Here is a 23,995-nt window from a genome sequence, read left to right on the forward strand (position 1 = left end):
CATCTCTACGGATGTACAATGTTTTTCCCGAGCTGGAAAGTTTTTCTCGTAAGCGAGGGCGATTATATTGGTGAGAACGGCCCTGCGATCGCGTTCCGGCGTAGTATCGTTTCCACGGTAACGAACGCGTACGTCACACACAGAGATTAGCGGGGACTTCATTGAAGGCTCCGATATGACAGACAGAGCCAGGGATTATCGCGCCATTTAAGTCCACGCAGAACGACGATATGTTGTAGAAACTTTAGACAGGTGTATCGCTAACAAAACAAGCGTTCCCCGGCCTCATCGTGCGCGTTTAATCGCCAAATTTCAATTGTGAGTATTGTCATTCATAAACATATCGTGTTCCCGATAGCCGCTTTCGCTCTCGAGAATTGTACGGAGCCGTCAAAATAGGCCGCCTAGAATATAACCTGCACGAGTCAAAAGATTTTCGATTTTCTTCAAGAAAAAGCTAAATCGGAAGCGTGATAACTTTATAGCTTCAAATATCGGAACAGAATTCGGTAACCCAGATTTCGAATATATATATACAAAATTTATTTTTAATTGTTAATATATCGATTTTCCCGAAATTAATAATCGTTTTTAATTAAAAATTTATGTAATTTCAAAGCAGATTTTCTTTATTTGATATATCTTAATTAAAAATAATATATGAATAAATTGTTAGAGTTGACAATAAAGTTTGACAATAAACTTATGAAAGAAGTTATATAAAAATTTGTAAAGAGAAAAACGAGATTATATGCGAGCGATCTAATAATGGAAAGTAAATATGAAATTGATTTCAGTAATGGAGGAGAATGGAGGTAAGAGAATGAGGGGCAGAACTCGTGGCCGCGGTCGTGGACGTGCCCGGGGTCGGGCTAGAGGAAAATCCAAGAAACAAGTTAAGGTATAAATAAATCTTAACTTATGTTCTCACTCAAATTGTAATCTGATATGTAATATTTATGCATTGAGATTGCTTCTAGGTTATTGAAAGCGACGATGAAGACACTCCTCAGCAAACAGATGATACCCCTGCAGAGGCAGCTAGTAGCGAGCAAGAGGAACACGAACCTCCTGCGACTCAGCAACCTTCTCTCGAGCAGCAGTTCGATCTGGAAGCCGACATATCGCAATTGGAAGCGCCAACTTTCACAACCATCAACCGGGGTCCACCAGAACCAATGCTGCGTTTGAGATGGGACCATCGAGTGAATCTTATAGGAGAGAAAGTACTGAATCCTATGATACACTGCTGCGACAAGTGTCTGAAGCCAATTCTCATATATGGCCGTATGGTATGTTTTATAATTTGTGCTAAAGAGAATCATATTTTAAATTAGCTATATACTTTCAGATTAAGTAATAAAAAAGAAGGGCCAATGAGAGCTTAGATGCAGTAAGTGATGTGTAATAAAGTAGCATATTTATTTCAAAGTAAAAATCATATTTTGATCCCCTTTGAATCCTTATCAATAGTGACAAATAATAAAATTAAAAACAGAAAAAAAAACAATTAATAACAATAGTGATTACTAGTATTAAAGTATTACATTATGGGTTGTGTGCGCGACATCATCTGCTTTGCGATGCATTCCATTACTAATGTAATACTTTAATACTATACCGATAACTATTATTATTAAATGAGTTTTTTTTCTCTATTTAATTTTATTATTTGTTATTATTGATAAGGATCCCAAGGGACGTTTGAAAATATAGCTTTTATTTGAAATAAAAATGTTATTTTATTACACACCACTTATTATTATGTCTAATCGGCCCTTCTTTTTTATTATTTGATTTATATCATTTGAGCCTTATTTATATTAACTTTTTATTTTTATATGCTTTCAGATACCTTGTAAACATGTATTCTGTTTATCATGTGCTAAAAGGGAAGACAAAGTCTGTCCTCGTTGCATGGAGAAAGTGTCCAGAGTGGAACAAACTGGTCTAGGCACTGTATTCATGTGTACACATGGTGGGACAAGATATGGTAATGCAGGATGTAGGAGAACATACCTCAGCCAACGAGATCTGCAAGTAAATAATCGTGCATTATATGAAAAGTTTTTGTATAATTTAAGATAAAAATTATTTAATATGTATAATTTAATAATATAATCTAATATACTTTGTAATTTAATATTATCATCATTATTTATTATATTATTATACATAGGCTCACATTAATCATCGGCATATATCAACGCCATCCCAAACAGTCCAAGTCGATCCTCCGCAATACGTGCATTCCAAGTCGGACATAGAATCGCAATTGACGAAGGTATCCTCTGTGCCGATGCAAAATACGCGACTCAAGTCCGTGCAATCTCACATGGTTCAACCGATCATGGGTAACGATCCTCGCGTCAACTCGTTGGTGAGCCAGCAACCAACATTAGAGCAGCATCGGCAACAACATAGACAGCAACAGCAGCAGGCAATGATGTCGATGCAAAGCTACGCGCAGAACACCGCGCCGCCTCCGCCACCCCCAAATAACGCCCCGATGCGAACTAATCTAATCACCGTGCCGATTCAAGACACGGCATCTTTAGCCACGCATGATCTTCACGGACAACAAAGTCATCATTATTATCCGCCACCGCCACCGCCGCCGCCACCACCGCCGCAAGTGAATTATGGTTATAATGTGCCGCCACCGGTGTCGCAGACGACGCAACAGTACTATCCGCAGTCGCAGCATCCCACTCAGGTATCTTATGTGCCACCACCGCCACCGCCGCAGCAGCAACAATATGTGTCATCGGCGGCGACTTCCATTAGACCATCGCCCACTGGTTACATACAGGAATCCCAATACGGTCCGCCCCCGTCTCAGCAACAACCGCCACCTCCACCGCAGCCACAGTGGTCGCAACATCAACAGCAGTTTTATAGATAAAGGAGAAAAAGACTTCCATATGGAATGTTGTGCAGTGTTGAAATGATGGTGACGTGTGAGTATTAAATTATAAAAATGATGGATACTATATATCTATATACATATATATTATACAGAATGGATGCGATATCAATGAGAACTTGGCGTGCTTTACGAGATTTTCTACTTTTAAAGATTTTTAAGATAATATAAAATTAGTTTAAAGAAATAAAATACTCTCATATGACACAAGCTCTATAATAAGTTATTTTAATTTTGTAATAAAACTCTGATTTATTTTTTATTATGACTCCTCCAATTTCTCGACATTTGACTGATAAAATTAGCATTGGTCTTTATTTATTATGCTTTATCATATTGCTGATATTCTACTAAAAAATGATCAATTTAATATAATATTTATCATTTCAAAAAAGTTATTGATACGTTTATGATATAATAGCATATTGATGCAAAACGTTAATAGTAAAATTACATTTCTTGACAAGAGCTATGCAAATATTTTTGAAATGTTTTTAGAATACTCAAGAATTCAGAATATGTTTACAGATTATTAAGAATTTTTCAAATTTATAACATTTTCGATCATATCAGTTGTAATATTTTTTATACATATTATGTGGTAATGAAATTAAGGATATTTCGTCAATAGAATTTAATATTGTACAGATTATAACGGTTGTAACTTATGTACAAAACTACTGATATATACATACAACATGTACATGTAATAATAATAATTATTACATTATATTCTTAAAACATGCCTCATGTGAATTCACAAGTCATTCATCAGTCATTCAATTAGGTTTGGCCTTCCATTTTCCGGCATACTCATAGTAATAAATATTAATTGACTAAATATTTGTAATAAAAGTACTTCAAAGATTTGTCGAGGATGCTGCACACAAATAGAAGATCAAAATTGTTCAGAATACATTCACACATAGAGAATTTTATCACGCCATACATAAAAATAGTTCTTAATTTCATTCCATATGTATATATCGCTATATATAATCACTACATATATAACCCCTTTTTAATATCTTGTTCCCTTTACGTTTACATCAATCTTTATTATATTTACAAAGTCGACTGTGAAATTGCGGATTTTATATACAACATATCTCTTATTATAATTATTACTATTTAAGCTATCTTTCCCACACACACACACACTTCCATTTATATATATATATATAAATGGAAGTGTATATATATACGCGAATGTATTTATGAATGAATGAAAAATGTTATGCATTTTATATAATATTAAATACATTTTTATATAAAATAAGCAACCTTATATAAAATATGAAGTTATGCTACTAAAACTGAAATTTTCATACATATTACATAACTTTATCTAGAAACTTTAATAAAAATTAAAAAAAAAAAAAACTTTAAATTATAAGGAATAAATGTTAAAAATGAATGTAAGTTATAGTAGATTATAATATATTAGAAGTTTTTTTTATTGAAAAAGAAAAAATTTATATTAAAAGAAAAAAGAAATATATATATATTAAAAGAAAATTGAAATGTGTGTAGAATGTTTCGCATTATAACAAAACTAGTCGATTTTAACATATATCTGCAAGTTAACAGGGAGATATTCTATTACATTTTTGATGGTACAATATTTACCATAAAGTAAAATATTAAATCTGTGTCCATTTTTCTTTTTAATTTTATACATGATCATGTCACTGTATGCATTGCACTGAAAGCATTTTTATATTGTATATTGTTATTGAATCATTATCGAATTTTTTGATAGAACAGTGCGCTCTAATTGTATGGCACTATAAATCTATGAGGTCACCTTTTTACAGTAATATTAAAATTCTTATATCATTCATTGATTTTTCTATAATTTTCAGTAACAAAGAACACTATTTTACTTCTTGGAAAATAGTATTGTATAATGCAAAGATTGATTTTACATTTTCCACTTTTAAAAATCTTCTAAAGATTATATTCCTTTAAATGCCGGCATTAATATAGCATGATAATCAATAAAGAGTATTATATAAAATCTGTGATAAATCGTTGTATAATAAAGACAATAATATAAAGATATTTTAATTACTAATACAGAATAAAATAGATACTATACAGAAATAAAACCTATTGCATGAAACAAAAGTTAAGATTTTTATTAGATAATTTAATTTTCATTTTTTGAAGGTAGCAATACATTAATTTCTAATTAGAAGATTCTTTTTCTTTTTAATAATTATTCTTTTATAAGAAATATAATAATTATTTAATAGAAAATATCATTTAATATAATTATTTCTTTCTGAGAATTATGAGTTAACATCTTTCTTTTTCTGCATAAAAAGGTTTGATGAAAAATTAAAACTACATATTTTTGTATTGTATTAAAATAGCAGTTATTAGTAAATATAATAACATTGGAATTTTTTAATATAATATTCTATTGACATGAATATTATAAGAAAATAGATATATGTAACTAATAATTTAATAATATTTGTGAGAAAATAATTTAACAATTTAGTGATCTAAATTATAGATAATAATTATGTTCCATTCGTAGATACATAGTTAAAAAAATACGTTTTAGACCCATTATTGAGTACAGCCATATTATAAACCTGCCTTATAATTATATGTACTCTTTAGAAGTTTTTCAATGCAATTTATAAATCTATTGAAATTTAGTCAGTCTCATATAATCACGTACTAGTAGTAGGATGATTGTGTATATTGACACTGACTTGTGGAATAAGTGGTGATGCAAGTGGCTTGGGTGTAGTGGATTCAGGTATTGGTATGGAAACTGCAGGAGGGACAGGAGAGTGTTTTTTAGCTCTGTCTGGTTGCCAAGGTTTTGCGTGATCTTTGTTTAATCTCTCACTCAGTGCTTTCAATGCTATTTGCCTGCAAAGTAGACATTGAAATTGGAAAGATCAAGATAACAATAATTTGCAAAATTATGCTTCAAAAACTGACTTTAAATATTTTAAATATTGAAAATTGAATTCCCATACTTATATCATGTGTTTTATTTTGTAGATACTCACCTGCGTCGTTCGCTATCATGTGGATCAATACCGGGAAGATTAATAATCAAGCCAGGCGGCGTGTTGGACATGTCAAATCTTCTAACTACTTTTCGACAAAGTCCAATACGTACAAAAAATCCATGTATAGTATTACTTACTACTGCTATTGGCGGTTGCAAGACATTTGGGAAAAAGCTGTAAGAGAAGCTCAAAATGAAGCAATCGAACCGTTAGTATTTCACACATGTAGTGAAATTACAAAATTTTTACCTTGCAAATGTAAAATTATCTGCCATGTCTCCTCGAGTACCATTATTGTGTTTTTGATAAAATCTTAGATATATCCAAGATATCAACAGTCCACTAAGAAACATAGTGGGATGAGTACCTTCTAGTAATCCAATAAGCCATAATATCAATCCCACAATCCATACCATTAAGGGTATATTTCTATTTGTGATCTTTCCAATGGGTGTTTTGATTAAGATATGATCTGGCATTATTTGCTTCACTGCTACTGCTACTCCTATAAAATCAAATCGTCATATTGTTAAGAGAAAATCTCTATAAATAATATATATATATTTTTTTTTTTATTTGCAAAACGTACAAACAAACATTTTATAATATTAAGAATATTTTAAAACCAATTTTATATCAATGCTCTTGATTGATGAATTAACTTTAGTCTACAATTTTACTTATTGTCAGTGATACACGTAGAATAAGAAATTCAGTCGAACTAAGATTTGTGCTGACTAATAACGACACTACACTAATTATATGAAAAAAAAAAAAAAAAAAAAGATACCTGCAATGTAGCCAGTCAATCCGTGTATATGTATGTTAAAGATCAGATCTGGATTGTTGGTGCACATATAGAGGAATAGATAGAAGAGTGCCGAGAGTACGGCGACACCAAAGTTGACGATGGCGAAGAAAGTCATCATCTCGAAAGCACCCCATAGAGGCTCGATCAGTTTGCCGCAGAGGCCGACGGTGACGATGTCCGTACATACTTCCCAAAAGTGTATCTCCAAGAAGCAGAAGGTGAAGGCCGTCCAGAACCAGAAGACCGGTGGCAGGAGATAACCTGGCGTTACGCTCAGGATGCGCACCGCCTCCTCGGAAAAGGATAGGAAATAGGAGAACAACACCACCACGCAGATGAACTTGACGCTAGTGCTCGTGTTGCCTAACAAGGCTGCAGCCTGTTGCCTCAAGTAAGGGATATTCCTACCCAGGCCCTTTATCGCCGCCATCGCCGCGAGCAAATCTAACCTCCCCTACTTCGCGCGCCCCGAAAGAATGACAAGTGTTACCGTCTGACGTTTATAGCAAAAGTTAACGGGTTGCGTTCCAAGATGTAACCCTCGTCGGAGGAGAGTGTCCGATTGACCAATCAGGGCAAACAGATTTTTTCCCGATTGATCAATCAAACGCTACTCCATCCGACGAGTAGATTTTCGAACGCGACCATATAACGTCGATTGGAAAAATGTTTGATATACGTAATATCAATCATCGATTTCTATTGGTTGCTATCCAGAATCTCGAGACGCTTCAGTTTAAAAATTCAAAAATTCGGGCATTGCGCGTCAGCGCGTCATCATTCCTATTTTGTTTGCATCTTCGCTCGATCGTTGACGTTGAACTGCGCAACATTGAGGATCCTTACGGAATCGCGCGAGATGTCGAGTAAATGCAGATACTATTTCGTAAGTTTTTCCACACAATTGTATCGTCTCGATCCGAGTAACGATCAATAAAGGCTAATATGAAGTCATTTTAAATCGAAAACTCTGAATACAAAGCGTGAAAGTTTGCGCTCGAGTAACTTAACCCAGTTATTTTCTTTTTATGGACAAACGTTATATAAAGAAATATTGATAATGATGATAGAGATATTTGGGTAACGATTTCGGAAAAATTTAACACACATTCACGTCATTAGCAAATATATCCTCGCACGATTATCCCATTTTCCGATTTATTTTTATACTTGATAATAATGGAAAATTATATATAAATATGTGGTTATTTATTTCCTTTCATACTCATAAGTTTTACGTACAGTTTTCGATGTCTTTGAATAATTTCGCGTAATAATAGAAAAATTCTCATAAATTTCACATGCATATGATGAGATATATATAATTATAATCTTACGCATGATGTTTTTTTCTATCTAAATTTCTACAATACCTCAATTTCAAAATATTTACATCTATAATTTGCATATATTTTTACATTTACATAATACACATATAATATTTTAATACAATTATATAATTTTTTTTAAATTATTTATTACATACCAATAAAAATTTGTAATAATTACTTATTATCTCTCGTTTTGAGAATATTACTATTTATAGGTAAATGTTGTTACTAGGAAAGTTATAGTGTGATGCTTCGTCGCGGTGTGGCGCCACGCTAGTTATTTTGCAAAAATTGCACATTTCGTTTCCCGCCACATTCCCGCAAATTCATCGACTTCTTCAAAAGTTAGATAATAGGTGATAGATAATAGGGCGATAGCGATTGTCTACAATACTATTGTACTTCCATCAAGCCAAAATTTCTAAAATATAAAAAAGAAATTTTATCTCAATTTTAAAATCTTGAACTGAAAGATGTGATGATTATTTTATTTGAATTAAAAAAGCCAATAAAAAATCTTTTTGGGTAAAGTAATTAATGCTAATTAAATTATAATAAAATGTTCTCTCTTTTTATGACGTAGGCTGTACAACCGTCGATCATCTACGAGGCAAGAGTTTTGTCAGTCTTGAATTCTATCGCCTGCGGAAATACACACAGCTTTCGAGAATAATAACGGAACTTGTCTGTTATCTCCGGGGCAAGAGAATCGATTGAAAGCGGATGAAAAAAAATTGAATCAAACTCATCAATTAAAAGATCCTGCGAGACAACACAGCGACGAGATCATATTGCAGAATGCCATATGGTTAACTGAGTTTTCAACAAAGGAATGAGCAGCCCTCGAAACCAATTGAGGTAAATAAAAAAATAATAATACAAAAATATATTTTTTGTATTATTCATATAACCACGGGCTATATATATGCGTATATATGTACAGAGACTAAATAAGATTTAATGGAAATATTCATAATGATTGAAATTTGAGATTACAAATTGTGGGACATTCTGTAGTACATATGATGGAAACAAAATTTTTTTAACAAAAAGCATTTTTACATTTGAATAATTTGCGTTCAATATGATATAATATAAAGAACGAAAAAAAAAAATAGAATACGTTAATTATTTGAGTACTTTTGTTAACAGATTTATGTGTCGCGTTGCGAAATATTTTTAATCGATCGCTCCCGATTATCACTCTGTGCCTAGTATCTATATACGTAACTGCTTGCATCACAATCGTGATGGGCGGCCAAATGAGATAGAATTGAGGATTATGAGCACAGATATTTGTAATACTACGAGCGAGAGTCGGACAAAAGTGATCGTATCAATTTGCGAGTCTTCTTTCCTCTGTCGCGAGTCTAGGACGGTCGCTGACATCCCCGATACCGCATCGTCGTCGAGACGGAAGTGCTCGTGTCCATCACGGCGATTAACGGCGATTCGTTGCGCGCCTTTTCGCAGACGGGTGTCTTTCAGTGACACCGCTGCCTTTATCGGGACCGTCGCCGATCATCATTGTCGCCGTGCTACGATCATGCAGGATGACGATCCAGCGAGCTCATGTCACGATAATGGCAGAGAATCCGAGAGTAATTCGAGAGAACGGGAGAATTTCGACTACGACATATGGCAGGCGGACGATTCATCGACCGGCAGAAGCGATGACGGATACTCGGAAAGTACGCCGAGGATCGATAATTACGCGGAAAGTCGTTGCGTATCGGGTTGCACTTTCGACAACGGTAAGAGCCAGCGTTCACATTCGGAAGATATCGACGGGCAAACGATTGAGAGCGATGGATGCAGGCGAGAGGAATGGGGCGGCGAGAGCGACGTCTGTTCGACGATTCACATGACCGAAAATAAGAAACAAAAAATGAGAAAAGTCGACGAAGATGATACCGTATCAAATGAGGACCTATCAAATCACATACACAAAGATATAGATTCGATCGTTGACAATGAGCATCGCATGCGAGGAGGCTGCGGAGGATGTTGCTGCGGAGCACGTGAGAAGTGGGTACAACATCATTTTCGTGCTATAATTGGACAAAATTTACCGGATAAAATCCAGCTTTATTATTTTTCATCTTTTTTGCAATATTTTTTTACTAGAATAATACCACCTATTAACGAAGATTTATAATAGATCATTTGGAAAAAGTCGCATCGTAAATTTGCTTTAAAAATATTCAGGCAAAGTAAACATTGCAAATGTTACTATAAATCTTTTAAGTACGTGCAAATATTTATTGACACGATATTTATGATACAATGTCTCGATGCGGTATTAGCATCTGGAAGAATTACGGTTGTCGTTGTGGAGGATTCGTGCCGGAGTCAAATGAATCATGCGCGTCCAATGCGAACACCAAAGCAGCATGCACCGTGCCGTCGCATTGCTGCTGTCGTCCTCGAGTCTGCATGAAAACGGCCAACGGCGAAACGCCTCCATGCACGACAGACATTCGAAGTTGTGGCGGCGGTAGATGTTGCGGTAGCAGGTGTCGTGAGAAACCTGGTCAGATCTGTATACCGTCGCCGAGAATGTGCAATTCGCCAGCTCATTCTTTGCGTGGAAGGTCGCCATGCGCATCGCATCGTCCTTTACAGTCATCGTGTCCTAGCAGAGACTATTGCACTGGAGCCTTCGAATGTGCAAGGTGCAAATCCCTCGCTTCTAGATTCTCTGCACAGGATGTCCCACGATGTATTTTCAAGCTTTTATTCGACTTTTAAAGACGATTCTTAACTTATCGATATTCTCATTTTTTAATTGAAATTATAATTTGTTGAATATGTATGTAATAATAAAGAAAAAATAAATTGAAAAAGCGTAGAGAACACTCTTATTCAATTTGCATCAAGGCTGCGGGGCCTTCGTATATGACAGGAGTTTGGCATCATAACTCGAGTATGCGTAAGAGTAATTTCGATCTATGTGCACGCAGGTCGAGCAGTCAGAGATGCCGGTCCATCATTGATAACGGATGCTGCGATGGAACAAAGTGCGGTACCGATGTAACTTGCTGTCGGCTGAGAATGCAATGCGAATGCCTTGGTGGCGGCCTCGACTGTCGGCGATGCGGAAGAAAAGTCTACCAGGCTGAGATGCAGGTAAGTAAAATATTATTAAGAATACATTGGAAACTGGATCGTATAACCAAGCTCATTGTCAGTAAAAAATATAATGTATGAATAATATCTATTCAATGACACAAATAGGAATATAAAAGAAACATTTTACGATAATAAATCAAGGCATAAAGTAAAAAGCAGAAAAAATTTTGGAGAGGGATATTAGAAATTGTTACGTGTAAAATTTATTGTTTTTCAAGATTGTTTCCGGAGTACCATACCATAGCATTTGCTTCAGTTGCTTTTGTTGTCGAAAGCCATTGGAATCGTTGACTTATCAAGAGAACTGCGGCGAGATTTATTGCAAACGTTAGTATTATTAAATTATAGAAGACACAAACATATTTGAAATTTTTTACAAGATAATTCCTTCTTGTGTCCTTTCTTTCGTGTTTTCTTTTTTAATATTTTTAAAATGCTATATAAATACCTCTCTCTTGTACACTTAATATTCTTTAATTGGATAATATTAGAATACGTTCGATCGCTTAATATTATCGGTATTAATTGAGTTTCTTCGATTGTACAGAATGTTACGTTCGTAATTTCGGACCGCAAGGATATGGTTATGGTGCAGGAGCCGGCGTACTGCAGACTCCTTTGTGAACTCGTCGACTACCTAATATCGGTCGCATATTCACATACGAAAGTATTCAAGTATAGTTATAAAAATTTTTTCTCACGCGCTCCTTTGTTTCTTTACGACAGTTATACAAGAATATAGTATTAGACGTTTTTGTGATATCATGACATGTTTTGTATGTTTCGTATATACGATATTTGGCGGGCGTTTTTATCGAATAAATCTTGTTGCAAATACTCGATATTTAATCTAGTTTATTCGATAATAAGCCGATAAAGGCAAATAAAAGGCGAACATGCAAAAGCCGAGTTGCGAATTAAGAGGAAAACGGGGAGTAGAAAAAAATTCGCAAAGTATGAGGAGGAATAAAATAGCCACTTTGTACGAGAAAAGAGAAAAGTGATATATTCGGTTTTTATCGAGTCTCTTTGCCAGCTAACATTCGCAGAATAACTCGTCAAGGACCGATCGTAGAATAAACTGGATGAAATAGAGAGGAGGGTTACGTAGGAATTCACAAGGCGAGAGAAAAGTGGAAACAGGAAAAGATTCGGCGATGTAGGGGAAAGATTGAACGCGAATACGGGTGCCGCTTTATTTTCGGAGAGAGAGAGGAGACGGAGCGAAGCGGGCATACATACGGAGATACGCTCGCGGGTTTGCAAAACAGAGAACGAGAGGCAAAAGACGAGAGGGAGGACGAGGAAAGAGCGAGTGGTTGGTTTATTGAGTCTCTCTCTCTCCGGCGTGGTGGATTTGCGCCGAGGAAGGCGCAGGCGGAGGGGCGTTTATATAGCTTTCAGGCGCAGAAGCTTAATCTAATTTCAAATATAAATCTATTCTCCGTGTTCTCTCTCCTTTTTTCTCATACTCCGTTTCGCATTCTCTTTTTCTTTTCTCTCGCTCCTTTCCTTCCATCTGCCGTTGCTGGCGTCCTTCCTTCCTTCCTATCCGTGTAGCGGCGCGCTTACATTATACCCGTCCGGCTACGAATAATGTTTTTCGCTTTTCCCATTAACGTTACGAGATACGACGACTTGGCGTACTATTCAACTGGCGAACGCATCGACTTTGTCGTTCTACGTTTTTCACATAAGTATTACAATTATGGGCACAGCAACACATTAAATTTAGGAAAAAAAGTCGTATAAGGATATTTCCCTTTTTTACGCTAGCTTACGAACAATCAATGCTAAACTTTTATGTGTGACGAGTATTTTCTATAGAATTTATAGACAAATATAGCCATTTAAAAGTTTACGAAAAGCGCATTAATTCGCCGGAAATTTTCGAATTTTTTCAAGACAAATCACAGATTTATTTATAGACTTTATTCCAGATCGAATAAAATCTTCATAAATTTTTTTCACATACATTCTGTCTACCATTTATTCAATAAGACTTAATATTATAAAAGATCCGTTTATCCGAGCGATTTTTCGTCGAATTCCGCCGGTCTTGTTTACGCAGAGAGAGACTCGTCACGAGAGTTTGTCGACGATTACGCGCGACCGCGGAATATTTACACTATAGCTTGGAACAATTTTGGATTTTTTTTTTTACCCCGCTCATCGCCCTGGACTCTATGCCAATTTACCAATGTAAACTCGGCGTATTTAAATTGGCCTCAGGCCGGAGGACTCGGAAATTTAAAAACGCTAGCTGCAATTTTTTTTTTCCGCTACCACGGCGGCGACGGCGGTGGCGGTGGCGGAGCACCGGTGCATCGAAATCGGCAAAATATCTCTTTCCATTTGACCCGGCCGTTGATTCGGCCCGGGTCTTTTGTATGTGCGCTGCGTGGCGCGCTTATTTCGAACCGGTATGAAAATCAATTATTTCGTTAATTCGTGCGTTACATTGGCTGTCACGAGGCCATCACTGTGAGCGACAGCGGCCCAAGGCGCTATTTTTCAATTCCCGATGTCGCCCTCGCCTTTTCGCGAACCCGTATTTCCGTTTCGCTCTGTCGTCCCCGGCGGCCTTATCCCTATCCCTCTCTCTATTCCTCAATGTTGGGTCCAGCATCCCGGAAGTTCGCTAAGTTTCAAATTGCCGTTTAATTCGCCATTAGATAGACTAGACTGCTACGAGAAATTTAAAATTGTTCTTATAAAATTCGACATTATGGGAACTTCAAGATTGAGTTACCAGGTATATAAATATGAAACCGGAATTTGCCCATAAATGGCCCTAGCTGTCAATGTAGTTACCGTCAAACCGTGTCATTGGCACCATTTTCTTGTTTTGACATCTGATAAAGATTTTCAACTCACAACAATACAAGTTTCATACAACAGCATAGTTTTTAATAGCGTTGAACATGTCGAATTTTGTGCCCGGAAACTACGAGTTGCGGACAGCATTGATTTTCTGTTACCATTTGAAGAAAACTGCTGCAGAATCGCATCGAATGCTTGTCGAACCTTACGATGAGCATGCTCTTGGTAAATCACAGTGCTTTGAGTGGTTTAAAAAATTCAAAAGTGGCGATTTTGACGTGAGAAACGAAGAACGTGGAAGACCACCGAAAAAGTTTGAAGACAGCGAATTGCAAACATTGTTGGATGAGGATGACGCTACCGACAACAAATGATCGATTTGAATCAAGCTTTGCGTGAAAAACGACCAGAATATCAAAAAAGGCAACACAAAGTGATTTTGCTTCATGATAATGCACCGTCACACACAGCAAAACCGGTCAAGGAAACGATTGAGGCGTTTAGTTGAGAAATACTTTCGCATGCGGCTTACTCACCAGACTTGGCTCCATCCTATTACTACTTATTTGCATCGATGGGACACGCACTTGCCGAGCAGCGCTTCACTTCTTACGAAAATGTACGAAAATGGCTCGATGACTGGTTTGCCTCAAAGGAGCAACAGTTTTTCTGGCGTGGCATCCACAAATTGTCAGAGAGATGGGAAAAATGTATAGCTAGCATTGGGCAATACTTGGAATAAAATATTTTCTATCATTTTCATACAATAAACGTGTATTTTCTATACAAAAATTCCGGTTTCATATTTATATACCTGGTATATGTGAATCCGCGTATTTTAAAACGAGATAAATCACTCGTGGTGATTGTAATTCAGTAAAATTAAATATATACCTCATTAATTTCGCTTACTTGAATATTATTATCGAATTATTATGCGAAGAAATAAAATCGATAAATGCATTCATGTTGACTTTTGGCAAAATAGTCCCCAATTGACCAGGCCGTTCTATATTTTGGAAAAAAAAAAAATTTGAATGATATTTTCACAATAATTGATTGTGTGCAATATCTTTCAAGATCTTTTACAAATGAGGAAAGAGAATAACTTTTTAGCATATTTTTTATTTCTTTCATAGAAAAATTACACAAAGTGCTGCGAAATTGGGCTCGAAATTATACAAATTAATGCAACAAATATCCTTAAAATGAAAATAATATATGGTGCAAAATATTTATATGTTATTCTGCGATAATTAAGTTTTTTCAGAATCGTTTTTTTTTTTTTACGCGAGAAAAACTGTAAAGTACATAATGTGCTTGCTCGTAATATTTGTAAAAGTTCCTTTAATTCGGTTGTTCCATATGCAAAAGTTACTTTAATTTATTGCAATGCGTCTGACTGGTCCTAATTAACGTACAGCGCGAATAAAACACGCTATGGTTGATGCGTGATACGAGTTCCAGTCTCTACATCGTCGTTTCGCGAACGAGGGTATAATTAATTACCGGCATTTGGACGCATGCGCGTAACAGCAATGAAATCGCGACGGCAACGACGGATTTGCGAGAGAAAGAGAGAGGGAGAGAGAAAAATCGACTATATATGTATACCTACCTACGATATATAACTAATATCATCTCATTTGTCAAAATACGATACATCGTCTTTTCGATCGGCGTCTCTACTTCTATCGAAAGCACCTTTTAGGGGAGGACAAACGTCGGGGCCCCCAAAACGTGGGGGCCCCAAACACTGTCACAACATACGATGTGTTAAAAGCAGCGCGGTATTAATAGCGTGTTGTGAATTAGCCATTTTTGTGCGAAGCGTCACAAGTAGGTCACCGAAATTCCCATGATACGTTTTCAATTGGCAGGGGCAAGCGAGTATATTTCGGACTTTTATGAAAATCCATCGTTTAAATAAATGCACGCACACAACACGAGAAAGAATAGAAATAAGTTTTCAGTAAAGAATATTTTACGCAATCATCTATATCGACAATTTCAATAAATAAAAGCAACAACTTTTCTTTATATATTTTCAGCTAATAATAATAGAGTAAAATCAAATACTAAAGTGAAATCACATTATTTGTTTATCAGTTGAATAAATAAATTTTCAATAAGCGTCTCTCTCTCTCTCTCTTTTTCTTTCTTTCTCCTCGCGATAGTTTAAAAAATATACGCTGTTTGTGTGATTAATTTCAATAAGAAGATAAGGAAATATATTATATACGGTTGAAAATAAATTAGATACATATCATTTAGTATTGAAACGATCACGCAGTGAATAAAAATAAAGGCTGCGTGAAATGGCAGATGCAGTTTGCGGTTAGAGAAGTGAATGGCTTTAACCAGATCTCGCGGGATGAAATTCAGGGAGCGGAGGAGGGGTGACCATAATCTTACCCCGTGTGTCTAATTGCCTGACGCGTGGATACTACCGTAAAGAGTCTCACACGTGCGTTTGGAATGCGTCGAAGTCCATTCACTATAGCGCTGAAGGGGTGAAGGATCGTTTTCTAAATGACGCTTATCGAATCGGGCAATATTTAAATCGAATTAATAACGCGAACTTAGGGAGACTCGCGTTTTATTTCTCTTTGTTATTTATTTAACATATCGATTCGTATACAAGAAAATCGAGTAACGAGGAATGTATTTATTATTGCATTCGTCTAATTTCCATAAGCAAATATATTATTTTATTTATATTATTTTTTTTTTTTTTTCAGATAATTTAGATATATTTTTTTTACATAATTTTTAAATAGTTATGCGGAGTTGAAAAAAACTATGAGATTATTAATGACTTCATATGCCGGATGATTAAAGCATAAAATAAATCGCGTATACAAATTTTCGAGCGTGGATAACATTTTGACTTATTTTAAATTTAAAAGCGAGGGGTTAAAGGAAAAACAAATTTCTCGATGGACGGAATCAGTTAATTCCTTGGATAATAGCCATTTCGATCTTCTCATCCGTGAAGCGATTGACGAGAGAGAGAGAGAGCGCGCAACACGATATAATAACAAAAACATTAATAATAATACGTCGAAGAGCGGGACCGGGTCCCGATGCGTGCAACGTGCGCGAGTGTTTAATTTGCATGGTATAAATCGTGTTTCCGGTCGAGCACGCAACGCAAACACGCGTTACATTTGCGCTCTCGGTCGGTTTCCCTCCTCGAATCGACGAGAGAAAGAGCGTCTTTCTCCCGCGTCGCGTCGCGCATTGTGATCCCGCTAATTTATGATTCGATAAATAAATCAGCGCCATTTCGTCTCTCCTTTCTCCTGTGTAGCCCCCCCCCTTCTGTACCTCCCTCCGTTGTTGTTGTTGTTATTGTTACTCTCGCCTCTCGCTCGCGCACGCTTGTAAGATGATCTCGGGGATTACGCCCAGTTAACCATCACAGGGTTAGCATCGAAAAGGGTAGGATCGGCCTTACCTTTCTCTTTTCTTCAGCTTTCCGAATTCTCTTCTGCGTTCGTTCAACGTACCAAACACGCCGATACGTTTCATGATCCGCACGCGTATCATGAATATTCATAGCGCGCCATTTGCACGCGCCGCTAAATCTCGATATGTGCAAATTGTAACGTAACAAATCAGTTGATTCTCAAATCATAAGCCCCTCTCTATAACGATACACGACATCATTCAAATCTCGTCGTTCGGCGTCATTAACGCACATGACATTTCCAGCAATTAATTTTCCTCCATCTCTAGCTTGAAAATTTTTAACTTGAATCCGACTTATCCGGCAATACTATTCACTCGTCATTTCATCGGACGATCTCTCTTTTTTCTCTTTCTCTAAAAAATATAACAGGATATAATATGTAATCGTTTTTTCTTTCGCGAACACGAGTTAAATGTTGGATCTCCTGAAAATTTAATACGCCACGAATACGACGATGTCTCTCACAGATGCTTCTTAAGCAGGGAGATTTCTTCAAGCGTACATTTATTCATTTAGTCATCTTTCAGTCGCGTTCTTTTAAAGCTGAAATAAATATACGATTACATCGCGGTCCGAAATTTACGAGCGGACCCGAGAGACCCGAGGTGTTTATGGTTTCGGGTGCGGAGTCAGACCCATTTCCCTTCGCGTTTTTATTATTTTCTGATAGGATGTTTACGAGGACGGATGAATGGAAGCGTATTTTATGGGACAAGTATGGGTTTTAGATTAGGTATAGAGCTGACATCACTTTTGCGAAATATATACGTATATATACACACACATACATACATATACATATACTCTTTATGATCTGGCAAACTTCTAACACGTATCACCTACTTGTTCGTGACTTATGTTCTAACCGTTCGATAAACTCGCGTCGACCTGAGATATCAAAATGATTTGCTATATTTCATCCCTTTTTCATTCGCGAAAAATTCAATTCGTCTAATCTCGATTTTATATATTTTATAGATTTTATATAAAAAAGAATTATACACGGATTAAAAGTCTTTGTAACTTTATAATTTTCGTTTTGAAAATATCGCACGGGGTGAAATTCGTATTCCCTATGTCTAGATATTTTTATATTTTCTGATTCTAATATTTTTTATTGTTTTTTTTTTTGCAATTTTACTGTAGAATTATTTTTCGAAACAATTACTATTACATTTGGATACAGAAACATGTATCCTTGTGTTGGCTTGATTTGGTTTCTAATAATTATGCATTTCTAAAATAATGCGCGATTTGCCGTAATACTTGAGTAATTAACACAAAACATACTTTAACCGATGCGTATAATAGTAATACGAAATTATTATCCAACTGGTTTGTTGGTAAGCGTCCGGTAAACTGGTAACGGGTATACGCATCGGGAGTCGTTGCGAAAAAAGGGGTTGCGCGAAGGTTACAAATAGAGTGAGAGAGACAGAATGAAAGAGAGAAGTAAAATAAAATCAGAACGGTGTCATATGCGCCTGCTTGCATGATAAATGTAGCGATTTAAAATCGAAATTTCTCTTTTCGTGTGCACGACGAGCCCCGACGTTTGACTAATGGTCCCGCATTAACTATTGGAGCATTAATAGAACGGCGCGCGCGGAAATTTTGAAAAATACATTTGCCCCGACAAGAGAGAGATTAATATTTTGCACAGCTTTATCTGCTTCGCTGCGCTGTATATCGCGCGTACTTACGGCCCACGTGGACGGGCCCGTGTCGTCCCCCCGCTAATGATAATGACTGCTTGGCCGTTGGGCGTTTTATTTACACCCTTGCACCTTTCCGGAAATTCTTTGCCTAATAACTGGAAAATATCGTCTTTAGAGATAAATATATTAATTTCGTGTAAGAGATACTTTCGAACATTTCTTGAAAAAGTCTTATATATTCCAAATATTTTATGAGAGAGATCAAAGAGAGTAAAAAATTTTATTTTCATCAATTACCATGAATTACATTTGCGTTTATCTATTTGTAATTGTGAAAAGGTCTATTTTGCAAAGAATATAAGCAAAGGAGTAAGTAATGGTTACTGCAAAAATACTTCAACGTGTTGGCAGTTCCAAGGGCAACCCTTTCTCAGGTACCTACTCGACAAAAGTGGTGGAAAGTAGAGACGACAAGGCCACCCGTACGAAACAAGAGCGAGTTGACACTTAGGGCACCTAGTTCGGGCCAACCCATTGTCAGGGTACGAGGAGAGGCGGGTTTCGGGTTCGAAATGGACTGTGCTTTACCGAGCGTAAAATATCCCTATTCTTTAAGCCATAATAGTTGCCGTATATTCTCCCTCTCTCCCCTCCCCTCCTCCTCTCCTCTGTCTCTCTATTTTTCTCGAGGCATCACTCCTTCACGTTCGTACAAAGCGTCGTGAAACCATGAAATGCGAGCCAACCACGTGATTAAAGAGAACGCGAAGAAATCGCGCTTGAGCGAATCGGAAAAAGAAGAATGCCATTCCTATTTACGTGTTACGCTCAACAAATATGTTACATAGGTGCGGTTAAAAAAAAAAAAAAAATTCATTGAATTTATTTTATCGTAAGATTCAAAGAGTGTGAAAATAGAATTATTCCTAATCTTACGAGTTACTCTAAATATATTAGGTGTACAACTTTGCTTCCGCCGTTTTCCTATAGATGGCTTTAGCGGTAAGTAGTGGTCGAAATAAATAGATCATAGACGTCATGCGATAAACTTGGGCATCTGTCAACATAACCCCGTAGAAACATTAGTCGATTTGTGTCCGCGTCATAAAGTTATTCTCGATTGAAAATGTCAGTTTACGAGCCAAATTCTCGTCATTTGCGGGAGAGTTTTAATTTTCTGCTTCAATATGAAGAAATCTGCGGCTGAGGCTCATCGAATGCTCTCAAATACTTATGGTGAAGCCGCTATTAGCGAAAGAACGTGTCGCGAGTGGTTTCAACGCTTCAAGAACGGTGATTTTCACGTGGAAGACCGGCATAGCGGTGGAAGAGAGAAGGTTTTCGAAGATGCAGAATTGGTGGCGTTACTTAATGAAGACTCGAGTCAAAGTCAAAAAGAATTGGCACGATCATTGGGAGTGGACAATACTTTGAATCATAAATGTATAACCAGTTTTTTACAATAAAGCCTCGAATTTCGGGGGAAAAAAAAACGGCGGAAGCAAAGTTGTACACCTAATATCTCTATACGTAACGAAAATTTTCGCAAGATCTCGAAACGAAAAATCGCGACGCATAATTCTCTGATCTCTCGGATCATCGGATATTAAAATGAAAGTGAAACAGAAAGTTCCGCGGTGTTCGTAGGAGCGAATAGGGAAACGGCAGGTTCGGTCGATGCAGAAGGGATATGGGGGGGGGGGGTGGGAGAGTGAGAGGATGAGAGGATAAATGGAGGACGGAAACAGGGGAAGAGGGAGAAAATGGAGAGAGGCAGATGGACGGCGGAGATGCGCGAGAGCCGCGGATGGAGATTGCCCGTGACAGAGAGAATGATAATAATCCGCCGAGCGCGTTTTCTTTCATTTCGCTTTATTATCATATTATTAAAAAAAAATCCCCGTGAAACGTTATTAAAATCGTTTAAATGTCGCGTGCCGCTCGTCGCGGCGCGGCCAGAGGCCCCCGTCATTGTCCTTTAATTTAATAATATTAAGCGCGAACTTTTTCGGGGGTTAAAACCCCGACACGAGACGTGGGATGAGAGATCTCAGCGTCATCTCCCCCTCGCTGTATTATCCAAATCGGATTCGTATATGGTGCGCTCTTCTCCGCACCGTGACCGATTTAGGGAGATATCCCCTCCTCCTCATCGTTTGTCGCGCGTTGCCGGCCAAATTTTCTTTTTTTTTTCGCCAATTATTCCAATATTAAATCGCACATTTTAATAAGAGCGATTACGAAAAGCGTTGTAAAATGAAAATCAAAATATTTTAACGTATATGAAATGCGTATAAATGTACGGAGAGATGATTAAGTTATACTCTCGAAATTGGATATCCGCAGCACGTACATAATGGATAGTTATCGCAATTATAGCAGGGATATGGCACTTGGATTTTCGAAAGTTAGTTCCATAGAATTTTATCTTGATGCATATGTTTAATTTATGTGTCTGGCAAATTTGATTTAATTTTCTACGCGCTTTACACATTTTACTTCCAATTTATTCAAAAGTCGTATTTTATAAATAAGCAACTCACCGTAATATAAAATAGAAAGATTTCTGTATAACAGTGGACTAAATTTTTAACATCGTCCCTCTCTGCAAATAATTGATTGAACGGAACGCATTACCTTGCGGCGTTTGCCGTTTCTCCAATGGTTACGAAATTTTCGTCGCCAGCTGCTAAAATCTTTTTATACATGGATCGATCGATCGACGTCTGGGAAGAATTCGAGCGTATATAATAACGCGTAACTAGAACGCCGGCAGCGCGAAGTAGAACGAATCAACGTCATTAGCGTCAATCTACTATTAGATGTGTCCGGATGTGCAACCAGGCGAATCGCTTGCTGCATTTGTCGGCGATCTAATGGCACGTAGATTCCACCGCTTCCTCACCCATACTCACACAAGTATACACGCACACAATACGAGTTTCACGCTCGCGTTTTGCATATATTCAGTATGCCTCTATTAAAGCGATATTTTTCGGCGAATCCTAAATGTAAAGTTCTTCACGTTATGGCGAACTTTTCACGATTAATCTCCACTCGATTATATGTGTACACGTACATATTATTATTTATTATTATTATTATTATTATTATTATCATTATATTATTTATATTATTGTTATCTTAAAATTGATTTTTATCAAACTCAATTTTAATAGTTTTAATTTCTCTTTTGTTTCATCAATATCTGTTAGAACAAAAAATTAATTTTTTCTTTTTAGAGCTCTTTTACAAATTGAAGAGTTATTAAAATTTAGTATTATTTAAGACTTGAAAGAAAAAACGCATACATAATAATAAAATAATTAATGTCCGAAACTCAAGTATTGTGACATAAATAGGAAGATCACTAAATTATCGATTCTCTTGAAATATTATTTGATAATTATGTGAAAATTACGCAAAACATTTCGAAAATGTCTTGTATGCTGAAGATTTGTTTCGAAAGTTTCAAAAAAAAAAAAAAAATGTACGTTTTTCGAAAAATATGGATATATTCTCTTCGCGCGGTATAATTTAACTAAATAGAGCTGGGACGATATCGCAAAGTGATTCTGGTAGAATGAACTGACGTAACGAGACGAAAGTAGATGACGGATCGTTTCTCTGTCCCGCGAATAGGCGTGCGATGATTTATTATCGCAGGAGCGACCTACGCGCCGTCGTTTGATTCGTGCCTATAGATACGTCGCGCCTTTATGTCAACTCGCTATGGATACAGCTACGAATTGTCGTTGCCGCAGGGTTAGCGGTCCTTTTTGTGAAACGAGTCGTCGCGTAATTTTTTATTGCTCGAGTCATTTTAACCGAGTAGTAAAGGCCATGAACGGGAGATTTCCTCCCTTCCCCTGTCTTACCCTCGAAATACTTTGTGTTGAAAATTTTTACTCGGACCGTCACGTATCGATTAAATTTGTTCGCTATTGTAAGAAATATTTTATTTATTTATGCTATTGTTTTATAAATGGCATTCGTCTTATTAACGCAGGTACAATTTTTACATATAATAATTAAAATGTTCTGTAATTGAGTTTGTTATTAGGCGCATGTGATCATGAAGAGAACAAAAATTCTATTTTCACGACATTTGCGAAATTCTCTATAATTTCAATTGACACATACTCGTGTGCGGATTATTAGATTAAAAAATGGGGGGGGGGGAGGGTCCACATGTTCTTTATAAATATATTTCCAAAATGCAAGAGAGACATTTTTTATATTCTTTATATTTACGAAACGCGAGAGGCTTTTAATATATTTTTCGCTCAAGACAATTAAAACTGGAGTTGGTTTCTCTTACGAAGCAAATGACGCGCGAGTTAACGGCGACGACCGAAATTGCATGGGAAGCGACGGAATAACAAACGATCGAGGAAAAATCGGCGAGTCATATCCGCAGGATCCACGATCGCTTTCACAGCTGATCCTCCGCTCTATCGTGCGACGCGATCGAATCAATCGAAGGGAAGGTCTTGACGTGCGTGCAAGGGGTGCATGACGCCCTTCGTCCGATAAAGGGACGCGATTTTACGCCTCTCTATCTAGCGCATTCGCGCTGTCTATTCCTCTCGCCCTGTGAAAGCCGACAATTAGTCGCCTGCTTATGCCCGTGATTAATGGACATCTACGAGTGCGGTGACGGTAGACGTATGTGTGCGTGCGTATGCGTGTGTATATATATTTATGTTCCAATAGCACGAAGAGAGAGACGAAGCGAGAGAGTTAGTTGCGAGTGGCAGTGATATTCCATTAGTGGCCATTATATTCATCACGTGACAAT

General features: G+C 36.8%; 3 protein-coding genes across 4 annotated transcripts; 2 read left to right on the forward strand and 1 right to left on the reverse strand.

Moving 5' to 3' along the window:
• The first annotated feature begins 138 nt into the window (after window positions 1-138).
• Window positions 139-6,232, forward strand: Hakai (E3 ubiquitin-protein ligase Hakai). Of its 2 annotated transcripts, XR_011448320.1 has the most exons (6): window positions 139-318; window positions 798-901; window positions 981-1,292; window positions 1,852-2,040; window positions 2,180-2,960; window positions 5,954-6,232. XR_011448320.1 is itself a non-coding variant. In XM_070312688.1 (5 exons), exons 2-5 carry the CDS (start codon window positions 800-802, stop codon window positions 2,903-2,905), a joined length of 1,329 nt encoding a protein of 442 aa, XP_070168789.1. In that variant the 5' UTR covers window positions 139-318; window positions 798-799; the 3' UTR covers window positions 2,906-3,191. The 2 variants fall into 2 exon arrangements, 1 of the variants encoding a protein (XP_070168789.1); XM_070312688.1 differs by lacking the exon at window positions 5,954-6,232 and having other exon boundaries at window positions 2,180-3,191.
• LOC138942451 (transmembrane protein 115) lies at window positions 5,302-7,428 on the reverse strand. The gene is made up of 4 exons (XM_070312689.1): window positions 6,755-7,428; window positions 6,214-6,469; window positions 5,962-6,138; window positions 5,302-5,818 (listed from the first exon to the last, which is right to left on the reverse strand). The coding sequence occupies exons 1-4, from the start codon at window positions 7,203-7,205 to the stop codon at window positions 5,614-5,616; spliced, it is 1,089 nt and encodes a 362-aa protein (XP_070168790.1). The 5' UTR covers window positions 7,206-7,428; the 3' UTR covers window positions 5,302-5,613.
• LOC138942455 (uncharacterized) lies at window positions 7,342-12,531 on the forward strand. The gene is made up of 7 exons (XM_070312696.1): window positions 7,342-7,661; window positions 8,690-8,964; window positions 9,481-10,134; window positions 10,413-10,781; window positions 11,070-11,235; window positions 11,457-11,565; window positions 11,786-12,531. The coding sequence occupies exons 2-7, from the start codon at window positions 8,939-8,941 to the stop codon at window positions 11,860-11,862; spliced, it is 1,401 nt and encodes a 466-aa protein (XP_070168797.1). The 5' UTR covers window positions 7,342-7,661; window positions 8,690-8,938; the 3' UTR covers window positions 11,863-12,531.
• Window positions 12,532-23,995: the final 11,464 nt, after the last annotated feature.

This window comes from Polyergus mexicanus, unplaced genomic scaffold (assembly GCF_030449975.1).
Source record: "Polyergus mexicanus isolate NDT 795.1 unplaced genomic scaffold, iyPolMexi1.0 SCAF_22, whole genome shotgun sequence".
Taxonomy (NCBI): Eukaryota; Metazoa; Arthropoda; class Insecta; order Hymenoptera; family Formicidae; genus Polyergus; species Polyergus mexicanus.